The 24213-nt window shown below is 46.0% G+C and overlaps 2 protein-coding genes across 2 annotated transcripts in view; one reads left to right on the top strand and one right to left on the bottom strand.

Moving 5' to 3' along the window:
• Positions 1-23981, bottom strand: part of LOC120049563 (arf-GAP with Rho-GAP domain, ANK repeat and PH domain-containing protein 2-like) — a 59065-nt gene extending 35084 nt beyond the window's left edge. Inside the window, exons 1-2 of the mRNA XM_038995842.1 lie at positions 22925-23981; positions 7284-7390 (exon numbers count right to left, since the gene is read on the bottom strand). Of these exons, the coding sequence (XP_038851770.1) occupies positions 7284-7390; positions 22925-23086 (269 nt within the window). The 5' untranslated portion in view covers positions 23087-23981. The remainder of the gene's footprint in view (positions 1-7283; positions 7391-22924) is intronic.
• Positions 23885-24213, top strand: part of LOC120049455 (arf-GAP with Rho-GAP domain, ANK repeat and PH domain-containing protein 2-like) — a 107719-nt gene continuing 107390 nt past the window's right edge. Inside the window, exon 1 of the mRNA XM_038995720.1 lies at positions 23885-24154. Coding sequence (XP_038851648.1) covers positions 23885-24154 — 270 coding nt within the window. The remainder of the gene's footprint in view (positions 24155-24213) is intronic.

Here is a 24213-nt window from a genome sequence, read left to right as displayed (position 1 = left end):
TGGAGTCCACGGAAGGAGAGTTGTATAGCATTGAAGCTCATCTGGAGGTTAGTTAACACAGTACCCAAAGAAGGGTCCGAAGTATACAGAATGGTGTCATCTGCGTAGAGGTGGATCAATGAATCACCAGCAGCAAGAGTGACATCATTGATGTACACAGAGAAAAGAGTCGGCCTGAGAATTGAACCCTGTGGCACCCCCATAGAGACTGCCAGAGGTCCGGACAACAGGCCCTCCGATTTGACACACTGAACTCTATCAAAGAAGTAGTTGGTGAACCAGGCGAGGCAGTCTTTTGAGAAACCAAGGATGTTGAGTCTGCCGATAAGAATGTGGTGATTGACAGAGTCGAAAGCCTTGGACAAGTCGATGAATACAGCTGCACAGTATTGTCTCTTCTCGTTGGCGGTTATGATATCGTTTAGGACCTTGAGCATGGCTGAGGTGCACCCATGACCAGCTCGGAAACCAGATTGCATAGCGGAGAAGGTACGGTGGGATTCGAAATGGTCAGTGATCTGTTTGTTAACTTGGCTTTAAAAGACCTTAGAAAGGCAGGGTAGGATAGATATAGGTCTGTAGCAGTTTAGGTCTAGAGTGTCTCCCCCTTTGAAGAGGGGGATGACCACGGCAGCTTTCCAATCTTTGGGGATGTCAGACAATACGAAAGAGAGGTTGAACAGGCTAGTAATAGGGGTTGGAACAATTTCGGTGTAAAATTTTAGAAAGAGAGGGTCCAGATTGTCTAGCCCGGCTTTAGTTATTAGAGCAATAACAAAGAGAGTTCCAAACCTCTCTGCCAATAACCTCTCTGCCAATAACCTCTCTGCCAATAACCTCTCTGCCAATAACCTCTCTGCCAGTTTTCTCTTCCCCACTCAGAACGCTCCCAGACAATCCTAGCAAAATTCTTGCTTGAGAAATAGCTCTTTATTAAGAAGCTATTTTGTATATTTGTGACAATTTCAATTGAAAACAATCACAGTTAGGTATCTATGTTACCTAGAAATGATTTGATATTGAGATCAAAACGGCTGCATTGTAACTTTAATGTATTCCTTAATCTTAACATTCAAAGGTAACATTCCAAGTAGTAATCTTTTTACAGAAGTTTCTCTTGAACAGCTTACGGTAGAAATACAAGTAACTATTCAACTTCACAGTTGGATTCATTTTGAGCTTCAATACCTCACACTTTGTTACCTCTCAATGTGTTATCTAACAATGACATTCCATGGAAGACATTTCTATGATGAGAAAAACCCTGACTTTGAATGTGAGTTTGGATTGTTTCGGGAGATATGATTATTGTAGGTAAAATAGAATAAGATGCCTATGTTTGAAGGGCATTTTTTGATAGAAATGAATGTGGCTATAATATGAATAAAATAATATATTCACGTTGAGGGATTTAGCTTAGAACTATCTTAAACAGACCATTGACATCCTACGAATTGCTACATAAAAGACTCAAGAAATATTGACTGTAATTTATCATTTCAATCAGTGACCTCATCATGTGGTGAGGTCGTCACTTCCTCTTGAATTTGCAGACGTGTTGCTGTGCGTTTTGTTGCTGTGCGTTTTGTTGCCAACCTTACTTTACTAGCTGACAACTTTACCTTTGTTTTTTTTTCTTTTTAATTACCGTTTATATTTTTAGTTTTTCCATCACAACTTTTTTCCCTCATTCAACTTTTTCACTCCGGACGCTTTATCTGGACATGGTTCGTCAGCACTTTCAACAGCCGAAGCTAAGTAGTAACATTAACATGATGTCTTCTAATTGCAGTCGCTGTACTCATAATATACAGGAGAACGATCGCCTTATGGCGAGGATAGCTGTGCTGCAAGCCCAGCTTCAGACGCAATCGTTGGGCAAGGGTAATTTCAGTGTAGGAAAGGATGAAACAGCGTCTGTGCCACCAGTAAGTACAGATAGTAACGTTAGTATAAATCCCCCCGCACAGTCCCCGCAGCCGGACAACTTTCTCATGGCTTCTGGAGGGAAATGCTGTAGGAATGCTCAACTGGTGTCGCTCATTTGATCATATTTGATCATATTACTCCAGTGCTAGCTTCCCTACACTGGCTTCCTGTTAAGGCAAGGGCTGATTTCAAGGTTTTACTGTTAACCTATAAAGCGTTACATGGGCTTGCTCCTACCTATCTTTCCGAGTTGGTCCTGCCGTACATACCTACACGTACGCTACGGTCACAAGACGCAGGCCTCCTAATTGTCCCTAGAATTTCTAAGCAAACAGCTGGAGGCAGGGCTTTCTCCTATAGATCTCCATTTTTATGGAACGGTCTGCCTACCCATGTGAGAGACGCAGACTCGGTCTCAACCTTTAAGTCTTTACTGAAGACTTATCTCTTCAGTAGGTCATATGATTGAGTGTAGTCTGGCCCAGGAGTGTGAAGGTGAACGGAAAGGCTCTGGAGCAACGAACCGCCCTTGCTGTCTCTGCCTGGCCGGTTCCCCTCTCTCCACTGGGATTCTCTGCCTCTAACCCTATTACAGGGGCTGAGTCACTGGCTTACTGGTGCTCTTTCATGCCGTCCCTAGGAGGGGTGCGTCACTTGAGTGGGTTGAGTTACTGACGTGATCTTCCTGTCTGGGTTGGCGCCCCCCCTTGGTTTGTGCTGTGGTGGAGATCTTTGTGGGCTATACTCGGCCTTGTCTCAGGATTGTAAGTTGGTGGTTGAAGATATCCCTCTAGTGGTGCGGGGGCTGTGCTTTGGCAAAGTGGGTGGGGTTATATCCTTCCTGTTTGGCCCTGTCCGGGGGTATCATCGGATGGGGCCACAGTGTCTCCTGACCCCTCCTGTCTCAGCCTCCAGTATTTATGCTGCAGTAGTTTATGTGTCGGGGGGCTAGGGTCAGTTGGTTATATCTGGAGTACTTCTCCTGTCTTATCCAGTGTCCTGTGTGAATTTAAGTATGCTCTCTCTAATTCTCTCCTTCTCTCTTTCTTTCTCTCTCTCGGAGAACCTGAGCCCTAGGACCATACGTCAGGACTACCGGGCATGATGACTCCTTGCTGTCCCCAGTCCACCTGGCCTTGCTGCTGTTCCAGTTTCAACTGTTCTGCCTGCGGTTATGGAACCCCTACCTGTCCCAGACCTGCTGCTTTCAACTCTTAATGATCGGCTATGAAAAGCCAACTGACATTTATTCCTGATTATTATTTGACCATGCTTGTCATTTATGAACATTTTGAAAATCTTGGCTCTCTCTAATTCTCTCCTTCTCTCTTTCTTTCTCTCTCTCGGAGGACCTGAGCCCTAGGACCATCCGTCAGGACTACCGGGCATGATGACTCCTTGCTGTCCCCAGTCCACCTGGCCTTGCTGCTATTCCAGTTTCAACTGTTCTGCCTGCGGTTATGGAACCCCTACCTGTCCCAGACCTGCTGTTTTCAACTCTTAATGATCGGCTATGAAAAGCCAACTGACATTTATTCCTGATTATTATTTGACCATGCTTGTCACTTATGAACATTTTGAACATCTTGGCCATGTTCTGTTATAATCTCCACCCGGCACAGCCAGAAGAGGACTGGCCACCCCTCATAGCCTGGTTCCTCTCTAGGTTTCTTCCTAGGTTTTGGCCTTTCTAGGGAGTTTTTCCTAGCCACCGTGCTTCTACACCTGCATTGCTTGCTGTTTGGGGTTTTAGGCTGGGTTTCTGTACAGCACTTCGAGATATTAGCTGATGTACGAAGGGCTATATAAAATAAACTTGATTTGATTTGATTTGATCACACTTTCTCAAAGAACCAAGTCTCAACAGAGGATAACTGTTCCAGGTAGTAGAAATAGAAAGAAACGTCCTCTCACTGTCAACTGTGTTTATTTTCAGCAAACTTAAGATGTATAAATATGTGTATGAACATAACAAGATTCAACGACATAAACTGAACAAGTTCCACAGACATGTGGTAATGCAGTGCATCTGCAGTGCATCTCATCCTCATGGACTGCACCAGATTTGCCAGTTCTTGCTGTGAGATGTTACCCCACTCTTCCACCCTCAAAGCTCATCACTAAGCTAAGGATCCTGGGACTAAACACCTCCCTCTGCAACTGGATCCTGGACTTCCTGACGGGCCGCCCCCAGGTGGTGAGTGTAGGTAGCAACACATCCGCCACGCTGATCCTCAACACTGGAGCCCCCCAGGTGCGTGCTCAGTCTCCTTCTGTACTCCCTGTTCACCCACGACTCCATGGCCAGGCACAACTCCAACACCATCATTAAGTTTGCAGACGACACAACAGTGGTAGGCCTGATCACCGATAACGACGAGACAGCCTATAGGGATGAGGTCAGAGACCTGGCCAGGTGGTGCCAGAATAACAACCTATCCCTCAACGTAACCAAGACTAAGGAGATGATTGTGGACTACAGGAAAAGGAGGACCGATCACGCCCCCATTCTCATCAACGGGGCTGTAGTGGAGCAGGTTGAGAGCTTCAAGTTCCTTGGTGTCCACATCACCAACAAACTAGAATGGTACAAACACACCAAGACAGTCGTGAAGAGGGCATGACAAAGCCTATTCCCCCTCAGGAAACTAAAACGACTTGTCATGGGTCCTGAGATCCTCAAAAGGTTCAACAGCTGCAACATCGAGAGCATCCTGACTGGTTGCATCACTGCCTGGTACGGCAATTGCTCGGCCTCCGACCGCAAGGCACTACAGAGGGTAGTGTGTACGGCCCAGTACATCACTGGGGCTAAGCTGCCTGCCATCCAGGACCTCTACACCAGGCGGTGTCAGAGGAAGGCCCTAAAAATTGTCAAAGACCCCAGCCACCCTAGTCAGAGACTGTTCTCTCTACTACCGCATGGCAAGCGGTACCAGAGTGCCAAGTCTAGGACAAAAAGGCTTCTCAATAGTTTTTACCCCCAAGCCATAAGAGTCCTGACCAGGTAATCAAATGGCTACCCGGACTATTTGCATATTGTGCCCCCCCAACCCCTCTTTTTACGCTGCTGCTACTCTCTGTTTATCATATATGCATAGTCACTTTAAATATACATTCATGTACATACTACCTCAATTGGCCGGACCATCAGTGCTCCCGCACATTGGCTAACCGGGCTATCTGCATTGTGTCCCACCCACCACCCGCCAACCCCTCTTTTACGCTACTGCTACTCTCTGTTCATCATATATGCATAGTCACTGTAACCATATCTACAAGTACATACTACCTCAATCAGCCTGACTAACCGGTGTCTGTATGTAGCCTCGCTACTTTTATAGCCTCGCAACTGTTATTTTTCACTATCTTTTTACTGTTGTTTTCATTTCTTTACCTACCTATTGTTCACCTAATACCTAACACTATTGGTTAGAGCCTGTAAGTAAGCAGTTCACTGTAAGGTCTACACCTGTTGTATTCGGAGCACTTGACAAATAAACTTTGATTTGATTTGACTTACACGTTCCCGGACATTTCTGGGGGGAATGGCCCTAGCCCTCAACCACCGATCCAACAGGTCCCAGATGTGCTCAATGGGACTGAGATCCTGGCTCTTCGCTGGCCATGGCAGAACACTGACATTCCTGTCACGCACAAAACGAGCAGTATGGCTGGTGGCATTGTCATGCTGGAGGGTCATGTCAGGATGAGCCTGCAGGAAGGGTACCACATGAGGGAGGAGGATGTCTTCCCTGTAACGCACAGCGTTGAGATTGCCTGCAATGACAACAAGCTCAGTCCGATGATGCTGTGACACACCGCCCCAGACCATGACAGACCCTCCACCTCCAAATCGATCCCGCTCCAGAGTACAGGCCTCGGTGTAACGCTCATTCCTTTGACGATAAACGCGAATCCGACCATTACCCCTGGTGAGACAAAACCATGACTCGTCTGTGAAGAGCACTTTTTGCCAGTCCTGTCTGGTCCAGAGACGATGGGTTTGTTGCCGGTGATGTCTGGTTAGGACCTGCCTTACAACAGGCCTACAAGCCCTCAGTCCAGCCTCTTTCAGCCTATTGCGGACAGTCTGAGCACTGATGGAGGGATTGTGTGTTCCTGGTGTAAGTCGGGCAGTTGTTGTTGCCATCCTGTACCTGTGCCGCAGGTGTGATGTCTGGATGTACTGATCCTGTGCAGGTGTTGTTACACGTGGTCTGCCACTACGAGAACGATCAGCTGTCCACCCTGTCTCCCTGTAGCGCTGTCTTAGGCGTCTCACAGTACGGACATTGCAATTTATTGCCCTGGCCACATCTGCAGTCCTCATGCCTCCTTGCAGTCCTCATGCCTCCTTGCAGCATGCCTAAGGCACGTTCACGCAGATGAGCAGGGACCCTGGGCATCTGTCTTTTGGTGTTTTTCAGAGTCAGTAGAAAGGTCTCTTTAGTGTCCTAAGTCTTCTTAACTGTGACCTTAATTGCCTACCTTCTGTAAGCTTTTTGTGTCTTAACGACCGTTCCACAGGTGCATGTTCATTAATTGTTTATGGTTCATTGAACAAGCATGGGAAACCGTGTTTAAACCCTTTACAATGAAGATCTGTGAAGTTATTTGGATTTTTACGAATTATCTTTGAAAGACAGGGTCCTGAAAAAGGGTTTATTTATTTATTTACTTGTTGAGTTTATTTAATAATGAACAGTTAAGCAGCAGAGAGGAATAATGTGTGCAAGAACACTCTCACACGTGATTGACTAGTCCCGAGGGCCCTGGTTGTGTGAGCTACGGGCGGCAGGTAGCTTAGCGGTTAAGAGCGTTTGGCCATTAACCAAAAGGTTGCTGGTTCAAATCCCCGAGCAGACTAGGTGAACAATACGTTGATATGTCCGCGATCAAGGCACTTAACTCGAATTGCTCCTGTAAGTCGCTCTGGACAAGAGCGTCGGCCAACAGACTAAAATGTCAAATGTAAGTAACACGTCCACTCCCTGACCACTGTGATGAAACAGAGGTAGCATAGTTTTAGAGCTGGCTGGCTGGAGTGGCACACCCTGGCTCTCTCTGCCTTTTAACCAGAGATGAATGTGAGTTTCTTTGAATGTGAGTTTGGATTGTTTTGGGAGATATGATTATTGTAGGTAAAATAGAATAAGATGCTTATGTTTGAACGGCATTTTTTTATTTTTATACTAAGCTTCTATCTTAGGCCAGGAGGAGAAAAGGAGTGATAGATGGGTATGAAACACCAACACACACATGGGTTCATACACAGCCATTCACGCACACAAACATACACTTGCTCATACACATCATTTCTCTCATACACAGACACAGGAACACACACTCACCAGAAGTTTCTGAAGGGGGTGTTGATTTGGAAGAGCCTCCTGTCTGTCTCTTTAATGTTAGAAGCAGTCAGATCGATCAGGGAAATACCCAGGCCAGCTCTGAAGTCCTGTAGAACAGATACACTGTCAAATCAAACATAACGTAAGAAAGGCTATGACACCAGGAGGCCAAGTGCATTATGGGGAAACAGAGGTGAGAGAGAGAGAGAGAGAGGATGGGAGGTCATAGGTCATTCACATGGAAGTCACTCACTGACACAAAACAAGTAATTAAACAGATACATGAATTGACCACAATGATGAACTGGTCACCAAATGTTGCCATTCATGCCTTCTCTGTCAATACATTTTGCTTCCCGTCTTCATCAAGTTTCAGCCTCATCTTACTGTGAACACAGTCTCCGCTAATGCGGGAAAATTGCCTTTGAATTGAAATCACGCTGTAACGCTGAATTTCCCCCATACGGATTGAATAATAGACCTAAATTAGACTATTGAGGCATAAATGTACCTGCGGGAGGAGGAGCTTGTTTTATAATAAGCACAGAGCCGCAAGGGACCCTAGAAAGTGAACCTCCTCTCAGCCCCTCCACTCAGCCCCTCCACTCAGCCCCTCCTCTCAACCCCTCCTCTCAGCCCCTCCTCTCAACCCCTCCACTCAGCCCCTCCACTCGGCCCCTCCACTCGGCCCCTCCACTCGGCCCCTCCTCTCGGCCCCTCCTCTCGGCCCCTCCACTCAGCCCCTCCACTCAGCCCCTCCACTCAGCCCCTCCTCTCAGCCCCTCCTCTCAGCCCCTCCTCTCAGCCCCTCCACTCAGCCCCTCCACTCAGCCCCTCCACTCAGCCCCTCCTCTCAGCCCCTCCTCTCAGCCCCTCCTCTCAGCCCCTCCTCTCAGCCCCTCCACTCAGCCCCTCCTCTCAGCCCCTCCTCTCAGCACCTCCTCTCAGCACCTCCTCTCAGCCCCTCCTCTCAGCCCCTCCTCTCAGCCCCTCCACTCAGCCCCTCCACTCAGCCCCTCCTCTCAACCCCTCCTCTCAGCCCCTCCTCTCAGCCCCTCCTCTCAGCCCCTCCACTCAGCCCCTCCTCTCAGCCCCTCCACTCAGCCCCTCCACTCAGCCCCTCCTCTCAGCCCCTCCACTCAGCCCCTCCACTCAGCCCCTCCTCTCAGCCCCTCCTCTCAGCCCCTCCTCTCAACCCCTCCTCTCAGTGCTTTCTCCAGGTAGAATAGAACATCATAATGGATATGAATCTCATCTCATTAGAACTAAATCTGGCTTCTCCTACGAGTGTCATTCGGTCTAATAAACGAACATAGTACAAGCCACATAGATTAAAGTCTGCCCCCATGCCCTATCTCCGAGGGGCCTTTGCACAGAGATACATGAGAATGACATAGTCAAATATGTGAGAAGAGGAGACTGAAGATGTGGCTGAAAGAGAAAAGATAAGATACAATTCATTTAAAAAAATAACCATGTCCACGCATTGTTTAAATGCACCTTTCCTCTCGTGTGTGTGTCTGTGTGTGTGTGTCTGTGTGTGTGTGTCTGTATGTGCGTGTAAGTGTGTGTGTTTGTCTGTGTGTGTCTGTGTTTGTGTCTGTCTGCCCGACAGTAGTAGCAGAGTGGGATGCTAAACTAACGCAGGCTGTCTCCTCCTTCTCCTGCACTCAAAAGGGCTGAGGAGACGCTTTCTCATCGCCCCCAGACAGAGAGGGAGAGGAACAGATGAGAGAATGAGAGAGAGGAAAGTAGGAAGACAGAGAGGAGAGAGAGACAGAGAGAGAAGAGAGAGGAAGAGGGAGGAAGATAGAGAGAGAAGAGAGAGGAAGAGGGAGGAAGATAGAGAGAGAAGAGAGAGGAAGAGGGAGGAAGATAGAGAGAGAAGAGAGAGGAAGAGGGAGGAAGATAGAGAGCAAAGAGAGAGGAAGACAGAGAGCAAAGAGAGAGGAAGACAGAGAGAGAAGAGAGAGGAAGACAGAGAGCGAAGAGAGAGAAGAGGGAGTAAGACGGAGAGAGAAGAGAGAGGAAGACAGGTTGAGAAGAGAGAGGAAGATAAAGAGAGGAGAGAGTAATATATAGAGAGAGAAGAGGGAGGAAGACAGAGAAAGAAGAGGGAGGAAGACAGAGAGAGAAGGGACAGGAAGATAGAGAGAGAAGAGACAGGAAGACAGAGAGAGAAGAGAGAGGAAGACAGAGAGAGAAGAGAGAGGAAAACAGAGATAGAAGAGACAGGAAGACAGAGATAGAAGAGACAGGAAAACAGAGATAGAAGAGACAGGAAGACAGAGATAGAAGAGACAGGAAGACAGAGAGAGAAGAGGGAGGAAGACAGAGAAAGAAGAGGGAGGAAGACAGAGAGAGAAGGGACAGGAAGATAGAGAGAGAAGAGACAGGAAGACAGAGAGAGAAGAGAGAGGAAGACAGAGAGAGAAGAGAGAGGACGATAGAGAGAGAAGAGACAGGAAGACAGAGAGAGAAGAGACAGGAAGACAGAGATAGAAGAGACAGGAAGACAGAGAGAGAGACATGGAAGGAGAATAAAAATGCCCCCAATTCATCATAACAGTGAATTGAAAACCGCTGCAGTGGCAACAAACATAAAAGGATGTCAACCTGGCCTGTTATCATAAGAACAGTTCATCACCACAGACACAGTTTACTCTCATTACCACAAACAAAGAGGGGAAATTAATTGACACCATCTTTGTTGATTAGGCAATTTTCCCGAATGAGAGGGAGAGAGGAAACGAGAGAGGGAGAAAGGCCTCTGAATAATTCTGCGTAATTAGACAGTTGTGAGACATGAGGATATATTTATATATATATATATGTATAGAGACACACAGAGAGAAAGGGAGAGAGAGAAAGACTACTTTATCACTGACATCAACCCAGAGTCTCTCAGAGCATTCACAGTCAGCCCACTGACACCCCTATCAGATCACAGCATAATTACAGTCTACTTGAACAGAGCAAAACTCAATCATGAGGCATCAAAGCCAAAGTAACTGAGTAACATTAAGAAATGCTATAGATGGAAAAAATGTAGTTTGGAAACCTACCAAAAAAACAATTAGGCAACAAATTCAATCCCTCTTAAACAACTTCCTGGAACAAAATGTTGCACTGTAATAGTGAAGGTGCAAACTTAGCAGTAGAAAACCTCAACAGTATATTTGACCTCTCAGCCTCCCTATGAAATCAAAAAATCACAAATAGAAAAACAAAGAAACTGAACAACAATGACAAATGGTTTGATGAAGAATGCAAAAATCCTAGAAAGAAATTGAGACACCTGTCCAACCAAAAACAATGACATGATCAAATATACAGACAACAAATTCCAATTGGCTGAAACTGATAATACTAAAACTCTTTAACATCATCCTCAACTCTGGCATCTTCCCCAATATTTGGAACCAAGGACTAATCACCCCAATCCACAAAGTGGAAACAAATTTGACCCCAAAAACTACCGTGGGATATGCGTCAACAGCAACCTTGAGAAAATCCTCTGCATTATCATTAACAGCAGACTCGTATATTTCCTCAGTGAAAACAATGTACTGAGCAAATGTCAAATTGGCTTTTTACCAAATTATCGTACGACAGACCACATATTCACCCTCCACACCCTAACTGACAAACAAACAAACCAATGCTTTGTTGATCTCAAAAAAGCCTTCGACTCAATTTGGCATGAGGGTCTGCTGTACAAATTGATGGAAAGTGGTGTTGGGGGAAAAACATACGACATTATAAACCCATGTACACAAACAACAAGTGTGCGGCTAAAATAGGCAAAAAACACACACATTTCTTCCCACAGGGCCGTGGGGTGAGACAGGGATGCAGCTTAAGCCCCACCCTCTTCAACATATATATCAACGAATTGGCGAGGGCATTAGAACAGTCTGCAGCACCCGGCCTCACCCTACTAGAATCTGAAGTCAAATGTCTACTGTTTGCTGATGATCTGGTGCTTCTGTAACCAACCGAGGAGGGCCTACAGCAGCACCTAGATCTTCTGCACAGATTCTGTCAGTAAATCTCAGTAAGACCAAAATAATGGTGTTCCAAAAAAGGTCCAGTCGTCAGGACCACAAATTCCATCTAGACACTGTTGCCCAAGAGCACACAAAAAACTATACATACCTCGGCCTAAACATCAGCGCCACAGGTAACTTCCACAAAGCTGTGAATGATCTGAGAGTCAAGGCTAGAAGGGCATTCTATGCCATCAAAAGGAACATAACATTTGACATGCTAATTAGGATCTGGATAAAAATACTTGAATCAGTCATAGAACCCATTGCCCTTTATGGTTGTGAGGTCTGGGGTCCGCTCACCAACCAAGAATTCACAAAATGGGACAAACACCAAATTGAGAAATTGAAAAATATCCTCAGTACACAACGTAAAACACCCAATAATGCATGCAGAGCAGAATTTGGCTGATACCCGCTAATGATCAAAATCCAGAAAAGAGACGCTAAATTCTACAACCACTTAAAAGGAAGCGATTCCCAAACTTTCCATAACAAAGCCATCACCTACAGAGAGATTAATCTGGATAAGAGTCCCCTAAGCAAACTGGTCCTGGGGCTCTGTTCACAAACACAAACACACCCCACAGAGCCCCAGGACAGCAACACAGATCCAACCAAATCATGAGAAAACAAAAAGATTTCCAATGTGTCAAGTAATTAACAAAAAAACAGAGCAAACTAGAATGCTATTTGGCCCTAAACAGAGAGTATACAGTGGCAGAATTCCTGACCACTGTGACTGACCCAAACTTAAGGAAAGCTTTGACTATGTACAGAGTCAGTGAGCATTGCCTTGCTATTGAGAAAGGCCACCATAAGCATACCTGGCTCTCAAGAGAAGACAGGCTATGTGCACACTGCCCACAATATGAGGTGGAAACTGAGCTGCACTTCCTAACCTCCTGCCAAATGTATGACCATATTAGAGACACATATTTCCCTCAGATTACACAGACCCACAAATAATTAAAAAACAAATCCAATTTTGATCAACTCCCATATTTATTGGGTGAAATACCACAGTGTGCCATCACGACAGCAAGATTTGTGACCTGTTGCCACAAGAAAAGGTCAACCAGTGAAGAACAAACTCCATTGTAAATACAACCTATATTTATGTTTACTTATTTTCCCTTTTGTACTTTAACTATTTTCACAACATTACAACACTGTATATACACATAACATGATATCTGAAACATATTTATTATTTGGGAACATTTGTGAGTGTAATGTTTACCGTTCATTTTGATTGTTTATTTCACTTTTGTTTATTATCTATTTCACTTGCTTTGGCAATGTAAACATACGTTTCCCTTAAATTGAATTGAATTGAGAGAGGGAGTATTTAGACATGGCAGTAGTTATCAAGACTGGAAGAAGCGAGAGAGAAACAAAAGCCACTATCGCAACAACAGAGTTCTTAAATACTCTGAGTGATCTGACTGGATGACGGGTGATGGAAGCCTTACTCAAGGTCCTACTTCCATTTACAACAGTGTGCATTGAGCTGTGAATGCAGCCTCTCTCTCTCTCTCTCCATCTCTCTCTTCCCCATTGTAGTGCTACATTGAACTCTGCTACAAAGTACCTGGGCAACTTCATCTGAAGAGTGGTCAATTGCCCTCATGGATAATTTACAGAGTTGCAAACGAGGACAGCTCTGTATGAAGTGTGTGTGTGTGTGTGTGTGTGTGTGTGTGTGTGTGTGTGTGTGTGTGTGTGTGTGTGTGTGTGTGTGTGTGTGTGTGTGTGTGTGTGTGTGTGTGTGTGTGTGTGTACATGTGTACATGTGTCTTCGTAGCTGTTTGTGATTGGTTCTGCATGCCTATACTGTACTTGTCTGCGTCATTGTGTGTGTGTGTGTGTGTGTGTGTGTGTCGCCCATCTAATGGCCCCCATCCCTCTCAACAGCCAATTACAGATATGGCTGTTAGGATCCGGCACGGCTGCTAGTTACCTTGCCAGTATGTGCTGTGGCCTCCTGCCCTGTCCAATTAAATCACCAGGGATGGAGGGAGGGGCGGAAGAAGGGGTGGAGGGAGGTGAAGGAACATTCTGGCATTAGAGATAAAAATGACTCTCCCAATTACAACAGCCGAGAGCCGCGGGGCAATGATGATGCAGAGAGAGGAGAATAGTTAGGGTTAGGGTTAGCGAGAGCACCGGGCGGTGCAATGATGATGCAGAGAGAGGGTTAGAGAGAGCACCGGGCGGAGCAATGATCATGCAGAGAGAGGATTAGAGAGAGCACCGGGCAGAGCAATGATGATGCAGAGAGAGGGTTAGAGAGAGCACCGGGCGGTGCAATGATGATCCAGAGAGAGGATTAAGGTTAGAGAGAGCACTGGGCGGAGCAATGATGATGCAGAGAGAGGGTTAAGGTTAGAGAGAACACCGGGCGGTGCAATGATGATCCAGAGAGAGGGTTAAGGTTAGAGAGAGCACCGGGCGGAGCAATGATGATCCAGAGAGAGGGTTAAGGTTAGAGAGAGCACCGGGCAGAGCAATGATGATGCAGAGAGAGGGTTAAGGTTAGAGAGAGCACCGGGCGGAGCAATGATGTGGCTTGTAGGGAGAGCTGGTATCTTAAAAAATTGTCTATGACATAATGAATGCAACACAGCTTTGAAGACACCCCTGTCACAAAAACGAATGGTTTTGACCACTAACAACTTTTGGAAATGAGGTTTCTCCTCCCAGCCGTGCCACTGGGCTTGTAAAATGATGACCAACTTTACCCGATTCATGTAAAAAAATGTAAACTTCTATTGGGTAAACCACAGTAAATCTACATGAATATGAAGTTGAATCCTCCCTTTTCGTAAAATGAATGGGGATGTGTGTGTTACCTGCACAACACCTAATATTTTGACCCAGATTATATGTTGGCACCAATGTCTTTTACACAACCAACTCATATACACAACATGATGGTTTACTAACACGACATGATGGTTTACTAATACGACATGATGGTTTACTAACACAACATGATGGTTTACTAACACGACATGATGGTTTACTAACACGACATGATGGTTTACTAACACGACATGATGGTTTACTAACACAACATGATGGTTTACTAACACAACATGATGGTTTACTAATACAACATGATGGTTTACTAACACAACATGATGGTTTACTAACACGACATGATGGTTTACTAACACAACATGATGGTTTACTAATACGACATGATGGTTTACTAACACGACATGATGGTTTACTAACACAACATGATGGTTTACTAATACGACATGATGGTTTACTAATACGACATGATGGTTTACTAACACAACATGATGGTTTACTAATACGACATGATGGTTTACTAACACGACATGATGGTTTACTAATATGACATGATGGTTTACTAATATGACATGATGGTTTACTAATATGACATGATGGTTTACTAATACGACATGATGGTTTACTAATACAACATGATGGTTTACTAATACGACATGATGGTTTACTAACACGACATGATGGTTTACTAACACAACATGATGGTTTACTAACACAACATGATGGTTTACTAATACACCATGATGGTTTACTAACACAACATGATGGTTTACTAATACACCATGATGGTTTACTATAGTAGAGCGACTATAGTAAACATCAATCAAGTGCACAAGGCTACATGCATGCAAAAATAACGTTCATTGAATAAAAAAATTATAATAATCCCCCTACACACACACACACACACACACACACACACACACACACACACACACACACACACACACACACACACACACACACACACACACACACGTGCTACTGTCAAGTTCAAGACAACAAAAGCAATATTTTGGGGCTACACTGTACATTATTACATTGTACACTTTCTGCCTGTGGATATCTGTTCTACAATGTGCCAGCAGAGCATGATACCCTTTGTTGGCATAATTGATCTCTTTCAGGCAGAATACACCTAGCTTACCCCTTTTATCCACTGTATTGAAAAAGTGAGAAATAGGGAGCGTGTGTGGTGTTCCTTTCACCTCTATAGCGGCATCCATCTTAAGCCAGGCCCAGCTCCAGCTACACTTGATCCCTGAATCCACTTGTTTAACAAGCAACGCCTCATTTACACCTAATTCTCTCATTCTGAAATTTAACCACATACTGTAGAGGGAAAACATTAGTTCATAGATAGTAGTTAGTTTGTTAGCTAGTTAACTAGTTAACATTTCACACAGATTGCCAGGGTCCAGTAAGCAACTAACGCGTTACCAGTTAATACTATAGCGAATTGGTAAGGTTAGTAAAGTTAGCTCATCTGATGTTGTAATGTTAGCTAGCTAACGTTAGCTCTCTGACTTTATTAGCCAGCTAATTTTCACACCATAAACTCAATTATTTGATCAGTTATGTTGGCTAATGTTGCTCAACATTTCTCTGGTTAGCTAACGGAGAATTCGATCCAGCTAGCAAGATACTTAACCATGCTAACAATACTTGTTTCATCACACTTTCTCCCTCACCTCCAACTTTCCAAATGCCAGCTGTTTTTCGGTTACTGCTCATGCAGAACATCATCTCACCCCTGTGAAAAGGTGTTCAAGTCAAAACTGTAACTGGGCCACTCGGGGAACATTCACTGTCTTCTTGGTAAGCAACTCCAGTGTAGATTTGTTTTAGGTGAATTCATCTCCCAGAGTCTGGTGGAAAAGCAGACTGAACCACATTTTTGAACCAGGATTTTGCCTGTGCTTCACTTCTCGCGCTCCTCTCTCCCCAGTCCTTAACGATGACAAGCATACCCATAACATGTTGCAGCCACCACTATGCATGAATATATGGAGAGTAGTACTCAGTAATGTGTTGTATTGGATTTGCCCCAAATATAACACTTTACATTCAGGACAAAAACTGTATTTATTTGCCACATTATTTGCGATTTTACTTTAGTGCCTCGTAGCAAACAGGATGCATGTTTTGGAATATTTGTATTCTGTACAGACTTTCTTTTCACTCCGTCATTTAGGTTAGTATTGTGGAGTAACTACAATGTTGTTGATCCATCCTCAGTTTTCTCCTGTCACAGCCACTAAACTCTGTAATTGTTTTAAAGCCACGATTGGCCTCATGGTGAAATCCCTGAGTGGTTTCCTTCCTCTCCGGCAGCTGAGTTAGGAAGGACGGCTGTATCTTTGTACTGACTGGGTGTCTTGATACACCATCCAAAGTGTAATTAATAACTTCACCATGTTCAAAGGGATATTCAATGTCTGCTTCTTTTTTTTCTTTTTTTTTTAACACATCTACCAATAGGTGCCCTTCTTTGTGAAGCGTTGGAATACCTCTCTGGTCACTATTACTGCAGAGTCCATGCAACTTAAATTGCTTGTTAATAAGAAAATGTTCACTCCTGAACTTATTTAGGCTTGTCATAACAAAAGGTTTGAATACATATTGACTCAAGACATTTTCAGCTTTCCTTTTTTCATTCATTTGTAAACATTTCAAAAAACATTATGGGGTATTGTGTGTAGGCCAGTGACAAAAAAAAATCTAAATGTAATCGATATTAAATTCAGAATGTAACACATTTTTTGGGGGGAAAAATCAAGGGGTGTGAATATTTTCTGAAGGCACAGTAACTTCAACCCCATAACCGGTGAACTCTACAACATTAAATCCATATCATCAAACATACCACATTACAATACCAACTCCTATTATCTGTAATAAAAAACAAAACAGCAACCTTTAACCTCCTACCTCTTCGATGCCTCCACGTCAGTGTCCACTGAGAACGACTTAACGTCAACGGCCAGCAGAGCAATTCACCCAAACTTCCATTTCCATGAAGTCACTTCGGCCCTTCTCAAAGCATGCTGGGTAAGCGACAGAACACTCCCCAGGATAAAAGCTAACCACTTAAGAAGGAGGGAAAGAAAGAGGGAAAAGTTTGTAAAAGTTTGTAAAACAAACTATAAGTGGATCAATAGAAAGATGGAGAGAGATGGGAGAGAGGGAGAACGAGAGATGGGAGAGAGAAAGAGAGAGAGGGAGAGAGAGAGGGAGAGATGGGAGAGAGATGGGAGAGAGAAAGAGAGAGAGAGATGGGAGAACGAGAGATGGGAGAGAAAGAGAGAGAGGGAGAGATGGGAGAGAGAAAACGAGAGAGAGAGAGAGAGAGAGAGTGAGAACGAGAGATGGGAGAGAGAAAGAGAGAGAGGGAGAGATGGGAGAGAGAAAGTGAGATGGGAGAGAGATAGAGAGAGAGATGGGAGAGAGAGAGATGGGAGAGAGAGATAGAGATTGGAGAAAGAAAGAGAGAGAGAGAGAGAGAGACAAGAGAGAGAATGGAGAGAGAGCGATGGGAGAGAGAGAGAGAGAGAGAGAGAGAGAGAGAGAGAGAGAGAGAGAGAGAGAGAGAGAGAGAGAGAGAGAGAGAGAGAGAGAGAGAGAGGGAGAGAGAGGGAGAGAGAGAGCGAGATGGGAGAAAGAGAGAGGGAGAGAGAAAGATGGGAGGGAGAGAGAGAGAGCGAGATGTAAGACAGAGAGAGAGATGGGAGAGAGAGATGTAAGACAGAGAGAGAGAGAGAGAGAGAGCGATGGGAGAGAGAGGGCGAGAGAGATGTAAGACAGAGAGAGAGAGAGATGGGAGAGAGAGATGTAAGACAGAGAGAGAGAGAGAGAGAGAGCGATGGGAGAGAGAGGGCGAGAGAGATGTAAGACAGAGAGAGAGAGAGATGGGAGAGAGAGGGAGAGAGAAAAAAAAAGAAAAAGAAAGAAAGGAGGTAAGAACGCAACAGAGGGGGGAGAGAGAGAGAGGGAGTGATAAAGACAGAGAATGAAAGAGAAATTGAAAGAGCAAGGTAAAAATAGAGATGGATTCAGAGTGATACTAGCAGCTGCCTGACCACCATGGGATGCACTGACCTATAGTTCCTGGCGGTGTGTGAGAAAGGAAACAGAAAGTAGATCTAATGAAGCTAACGATGAATTAAACCTGCTTCCCTCCAGGCTCCAGATTACATATATTCCAATAGCCAGCATACTTACAACCCGGACAGGGAGACTTATGGACCAACCAGTCTGAGGAATAATCCTCCTAAACAATCACACCAGTACACTATTCAATACAGTAGTTTAACACTCTAAAGGTTTGGTCTGATATCCTTATCTATGACCCATGTAGCCAAACCTTACCAATCACACTAGCGGGAGACCAGTACACTATTAAATACCGTTTTTTAAATGTCAAAAGATTTGACAGACATGAATTTCCTACTAAGAAGCGCAACCTCACCTATTGCAATCAGGGTCAGTTAAACAGTACAATGTTATACTGTGTAAAATGACTAGCATCAATTCCAGTCCCCTATGTTAGGCCCCCTAGCCTAGGCCAAACTTCTATACTTGGGGTTCTGGAGAGACACTCTGCACTAACACACCTGATTTGGACAATCGAGGTTGTAAGCATCCGTTGCTTAGACGAATCAGGTGTTAGCTCTGGGATAGAACAAAAGCCTGCACACATTGCCACCCCCTAGGTCTAGGTAAGAGATGAAACTACCTTGTAGTGGTGAGCTTCATATAGCACATGCTGTCCATGAGACTCAAATGAGGCGAGCACCAAGCAGACATGAGTAGTAGAGAGGGAGAGAGATGGATGTGGTAGGGCTAAGTGGACATGAGTAGTAGAGAGGGAGAGAGACGGATGTGGTCAGGCTACACACTACAGTGTTTGTCTGTGTCTGTTTTGACCTGCTTTACCTTGGGAAACACAGTGCTTAAAATGACCTTAGAGGACACGTCCATCACACAGTTTACAATCCATGAGAAAGGAGGCATGGGGGACGTTCTCAACAGCTCGTTCATCATGTTAGATGAAGTACTCCACTCCAGTGAACATGAACATGGCTACATAATACACTCTCACCCTCTCTTTTTAAAACTTCTTAGGGCTAGGCCACCATTTTTCTCAATTTCTGCCTGAATGACATGCCCAAAGCAAACTGTCTGATGCTCAGGCCCTGAAGACAGGATATGCATATAAGTTGTACCATTGGAAAGAAAACACTGTGAAGTTTGTAGAAATGTTAAAATAATGTAGGAGAATATAACAATAGATATGGTAGGAGAAAATCCAAAAGAAATCTCCCAGGATACAATTCCTATGGCTTCCACAGGGTGTCAGCAGTCTATTGTTCAAGGTTTCAGGCTTGTAACTTCAAAAACGAAGAAGAAATATGAGTTTTAGTACAGGGACACAATCTTGGAAATGTGTGTGCGCGAGCCATGAAGACAGAATGCACCTGCTAAAATCGGTTTCCTATTGAACATACTTCTTTCCGTAAGAAATATTATAGTTTAATTACATTTTAGGGTATCTGAGGAGTAAATAGAAACGTATTTTGACTTGTTGAAACAAAGTTTAGGGGTAGATTTTCGGATTCCTTTCTATGCAAGCTGAACAGGTGGATTACTCAAATCGATGGCACCTAAACTAAAATAAAGAAGGATTTTATCTAACAAAACGACACTACATGTTGTAGCTGGGACCCTTTGGATGACAAATCAGAGGAAGACTTCAAAAAGTAAGCGAATATTTAATTGCTATTTGTGAATTTATGAAATCTGTACCGTTGGAAAAATATTTTGATGTGGGGAGCCGTCCTCAAACAATCGCATGGCATGCTTTCGTTGTAATGGCTACTGTAAATCGGACAGTGCAGTTAGATTAACTAGCGGGACACCTAGCCCAAAAATGCATATCAAGCAACTCCCTGTTTCTTACTCTTTCACCCATAGGCTTAAACATTCACTCCATCAGCTACCTCTCTTTCTACATCTCTCCCTTCATCCCTCTCTCTCTCTCCCCCTGTCCCTCTCTCCCTCCCTCTTGAACTAGCTAACGCTGTGTTGGTGCATTTGCCACGCTTGGAATTTAGCGTTTAAGCAAAGAAAAATACAATTAATTCCAATTTTCACCCTCCTACTTTCCCTCTCTCTCCTTCACGGAAACATGCTGACACAGAGCGATACCCATAGAGAATTAACACAAAGATGTTTGTTTACGCTAATGAAGGAAATAATGAGAGAAAGGGAATGAGAGAGGGCGGAAGGGAGAGAGGGGCGGGGTGGGGACAGAAAGGAGAGAGGGGCGGGGTGGAGAAGGGTGAGAGGGGCGGGGTGGAGACAGAAGGAGAGAGGGGCGGGGTGGAGAAGGGGTGAGAGGGGCGGGGCGGAGACTAGGTGAGAGGGGCGGGGTGGAGACTAGGTGAGAGGGGCGGGGTGGAGACTAGGTGAGAGGGGCGGGGGTGGGACAGAAAGGAGAGAGGGACGGGGTGGAGACGAGGGAGAGGGGCGGGGTGGAGACTAGGTGAGAGGGCGGGGTGGAGATGAGGTGAGAGAGGGGCGGGGTGGAGACGGAAGGAGAGAGGAACGAGGTGGAGAACTGGTGAGAGGGGCGGGGTGGAGACTAGGTGAGAGGGGCGGGGTGGAGACGGAAGGGAGAGAGGGACGGGGTGGAGAAGGGGTGAGAGGGGCGGGGTGGAGACGGAAGGGAGAGAGGAACTAGGTGGAGAACTGGTAGAGGGGCGGGGTGGAGACGGAAGGGAGAGAGGGACGGGTGGAGACGAGGTGAGAGAGGGGCGGGGTGGAGACGGAAGGGAGAGAGGGACGGGGTGGAGAAGGGGTGAGAGGGGTGGGGTGGAGACGGAAGGGAGAGAGGAATGAGGTGGAGAACTGGTGAGAGGGGCGGGTGGAGACTAGGTGAGAGGGGCGGGGTGAGAAGGAAGGGAGAGAGGGACGGGGTGGAGACTAGGTGAGAGGGGCGGGATGGAGACGGAAGGGAGAGAGGGACGGAGTGGAGACTAGGTGAGAGGGGCGGGGTGGAGACGGAAGGGAGAGAGGGACGGGGTGGAGACTAGGTGAGAGGGGCGGGGTGGAGACGGAAGGGAGAGAGGGACGGGGTGGAGACTAGGTGAGAGGGGCGGGGTGGAGACGGAAGGGAGAGAGGGACGGGGTGGAGACTAGGTGAGAGGGCGGGGTGGAGACGGAAGGGAGAGAGGGACGGGGTGGAGACTAGGTGAGAGGGGCGGGATGGAGACGGAAGGGAGAGAGGGACGGGGTGGAGAAGGGGTGAGAGGGGCGGGGTGGAGACGGAAGGGAGAGAGGAATGAGGTGGAGAACTGGTGAGAGGGGCGGGGTGGAGACTAGTGAGAGGGGCGGGGTGGAGACGGAAGGGAGAGAGGGACGGGGTGGAGACTAGGTGAGAGAGGCAGGTTGGATACGGAAGGGAGAGAGGGACGGGGTGGAGACTAGGTGAGAGAGGCAGGTTGGATACGGAAGGGAGAGAGGGACGGGGTGGAGACTAGGTGAGAGAGGCAGGTTGGATACGGAAGGGAGAGAGGGTAACATGAGTTCTTCCATAGTATCACTAGATCCAACTCATATTGTTCTGTCATGGAGCGGGTGGAGTAAAGGATTTATCTTGTTGGGTTTGGTCTAGAAATGCTCAATTTACATCTAATGACATGAACCAGAAACACACCAACATCCAGGGTTGAAAGACACCAACGTCCAGGGATCAAAGACACCAACATCCAGGGTTGAAAGACACCAACGTCCAGGGTTGAAAGACACCAACATCCAGGGTTGAAAGACACCAACGTCCAGGGTTGAAAGACACCAACGTCCAGGGTTGAAAGACACCAACATCCAGGGTTGAAAGACACCAACGTCCAGGGTCAAAGACACCAACATCCAGGGGTCAAAGACACCAACATCCAGGGGTCAAAGACACCAACATCCAGGGGTCAAAGACACCAACATCCAGGGGTCAAAGACACCAACATCCAGGGGTCAAAGACACCAACATCCAGGGGTCAAAGACACCAACATACAGAGGTCAAAGACAGCAACATACAGGGGTCAAACACACCAACGTCCAGGGATCAAAGACACCAACATCCAGGGGTCAAATACACCAACATCCAGGGGTCAAAGACACCAACATCCAGGGGTCAAAGACACCAACATACAGGGGTCAAACACACCAACGTCCAGGGGTCAAAGACACCAACATCCAGGGGTCAAAGACACCAACATCCAGGGGTCAAAGACACCAACATCCAGGGGTCAAAGACACCAACATACAGGGGTCAAACACACCAACATCCAGGGGTCAAATACACCAACATCCAGGGGTCAAAGACACCAACATCCAGGGGTCAAAGACACCAACATACAGGGGTCAAACACACCAACGTCCAGGGGTCAAAGACACCAACATCCAGGGTTGAAAGACACCAACATCCAGGGGTCAAAGACACCAACATCCAGGGGTCAAACACATCAACATCCAGGGGTCAAACACACCAACATCCAGGGGTCAAACACACCAACATCCAGGGGTCAAAGTGCCAAAAATACCGGGACAAGGAATATGGTATCCAGCTACACAGGATGTAAAATCTCTCCTCTTCTTCAAATCACATGTTGCAATATGCAACCTAGGATAAATAATGTAATACGCTGCCTGCAGTGTGGGAAAAGAAAGAGCATAAAGACAGACGCCCCAGTGGGATGAGAAGCCGTATGTACCTGTTCTGATTTGCAGAGTTTGAATCTGGTTCCCGTCAGGGAGACGTACACTTTGCCTTTGTACCCTCTCAGCTCCATGCTGCCATGTTTGTTGGTGCCACACTTCTGGGGCTTCTGGGAAATGGAGGCAGGGGAGCGTATGGCCGTTTGAAGAGCCTCCATCCACTCCTGACGCTCCCCTGTGTGGGTGGGTTGGTGGGTGAGAGGAAGAACAACATATTAGAATAATATGCACACTACGTCAAAAAAATACCTGTTTCCACCAAAAGAAACTCCCACAGGTGGTGAGATAGACAATACAGTTAGTATCATGTTCACTCTATTGAAATTATTCTCTCTCTCTCTGCCTCTCTCTCTGCCTCTCTAGTGGCATATTTAAAGGGGCCTTGGGAGAACTACACACTCACACACACCTAGGCTTGTGCATGTCCACAACACCTGGCAACTGCTCTGATAGAGAGCACATGAGGGACAGAAGAGCGGAGGAAAGAGAGGAACGAGAGAAAAAAGAGAGGAGGGAGAGAAAGGGCTATTAACTTTATTCAAAACGAAGAGCCTAAGAAACAGTACATCACTTGGGGTGCTGAGACAACAGCTGAGACAACTTTCCATAGTTCCTACCAGCAACGTTTCTGTTGTGGATCTTCAGAAAATACTACCAATTCACAAAACAGACCCCCTGTGCAGCCAGACAACTAACTCAAAGACCTTTAAAGCCTGCATGTGTTCATTTTAATTGCATTTTTTAAATCATCACAGTATGTCTAATAAATCACTCTGTGTGTGTGTTTATTTCATGGAAATAACTCCACATATATTTTGACTTGCGCATTTACCTGAGCCTCTTTTTGAAATCAGTCTGATCGTCTGGGAGTGTTCGAACCTAACTAGTAGTTGAGAGCCAGAGGGACAGGATGGTAGTTGGGTGCCAGAGGGACAGGATGGTAGTTGGGGGACAGGATGGTAGTTGGGTACCAGGGGGACAGGATGGTAGTTGGGTACCAGGTGGACAGGATGGTAGTTGGGTACCAGGGGGACAGGATGGTAGTTGGGTACCAGGGGGCAGAGGTAGTGGGTGCAGGGAGGGACAGGATGGTAGTTGGGTACCAGGGGGACAGGATGGTAGTTGGGTACCAGGGGGACAGGATGGTAGTTGGGTGCCAGGGGGACAGGATGGTAGTTGGGTGCCAGGGGGACAGGATGGTAGTTGGGTACCAGGGGGACAGGATGGTAGTTGGGGGACAGGATGGTAGTTGGGGGACAGGATGGTAGTTGGGGGACAGGATGGG

This window comes from Salvelinus namaycush, chromosome 6 (assembly GCF_016432855.1).
Source record: "Salvelinus namaycush isolate Seneca chromosome 6, SaNama_1.0, whole genome shotgun sequence".
NCBI lineage: Eukaryota > Metazoa > Chordata > Actinopteri > Salmoniformes > Salmonidae > Salvelinus > Salvelinus namaycush.
Note: the sequence above shows the minus strand (reverse complement) of the source record. Positions and strands in the feature narration are given on the sequence as shown.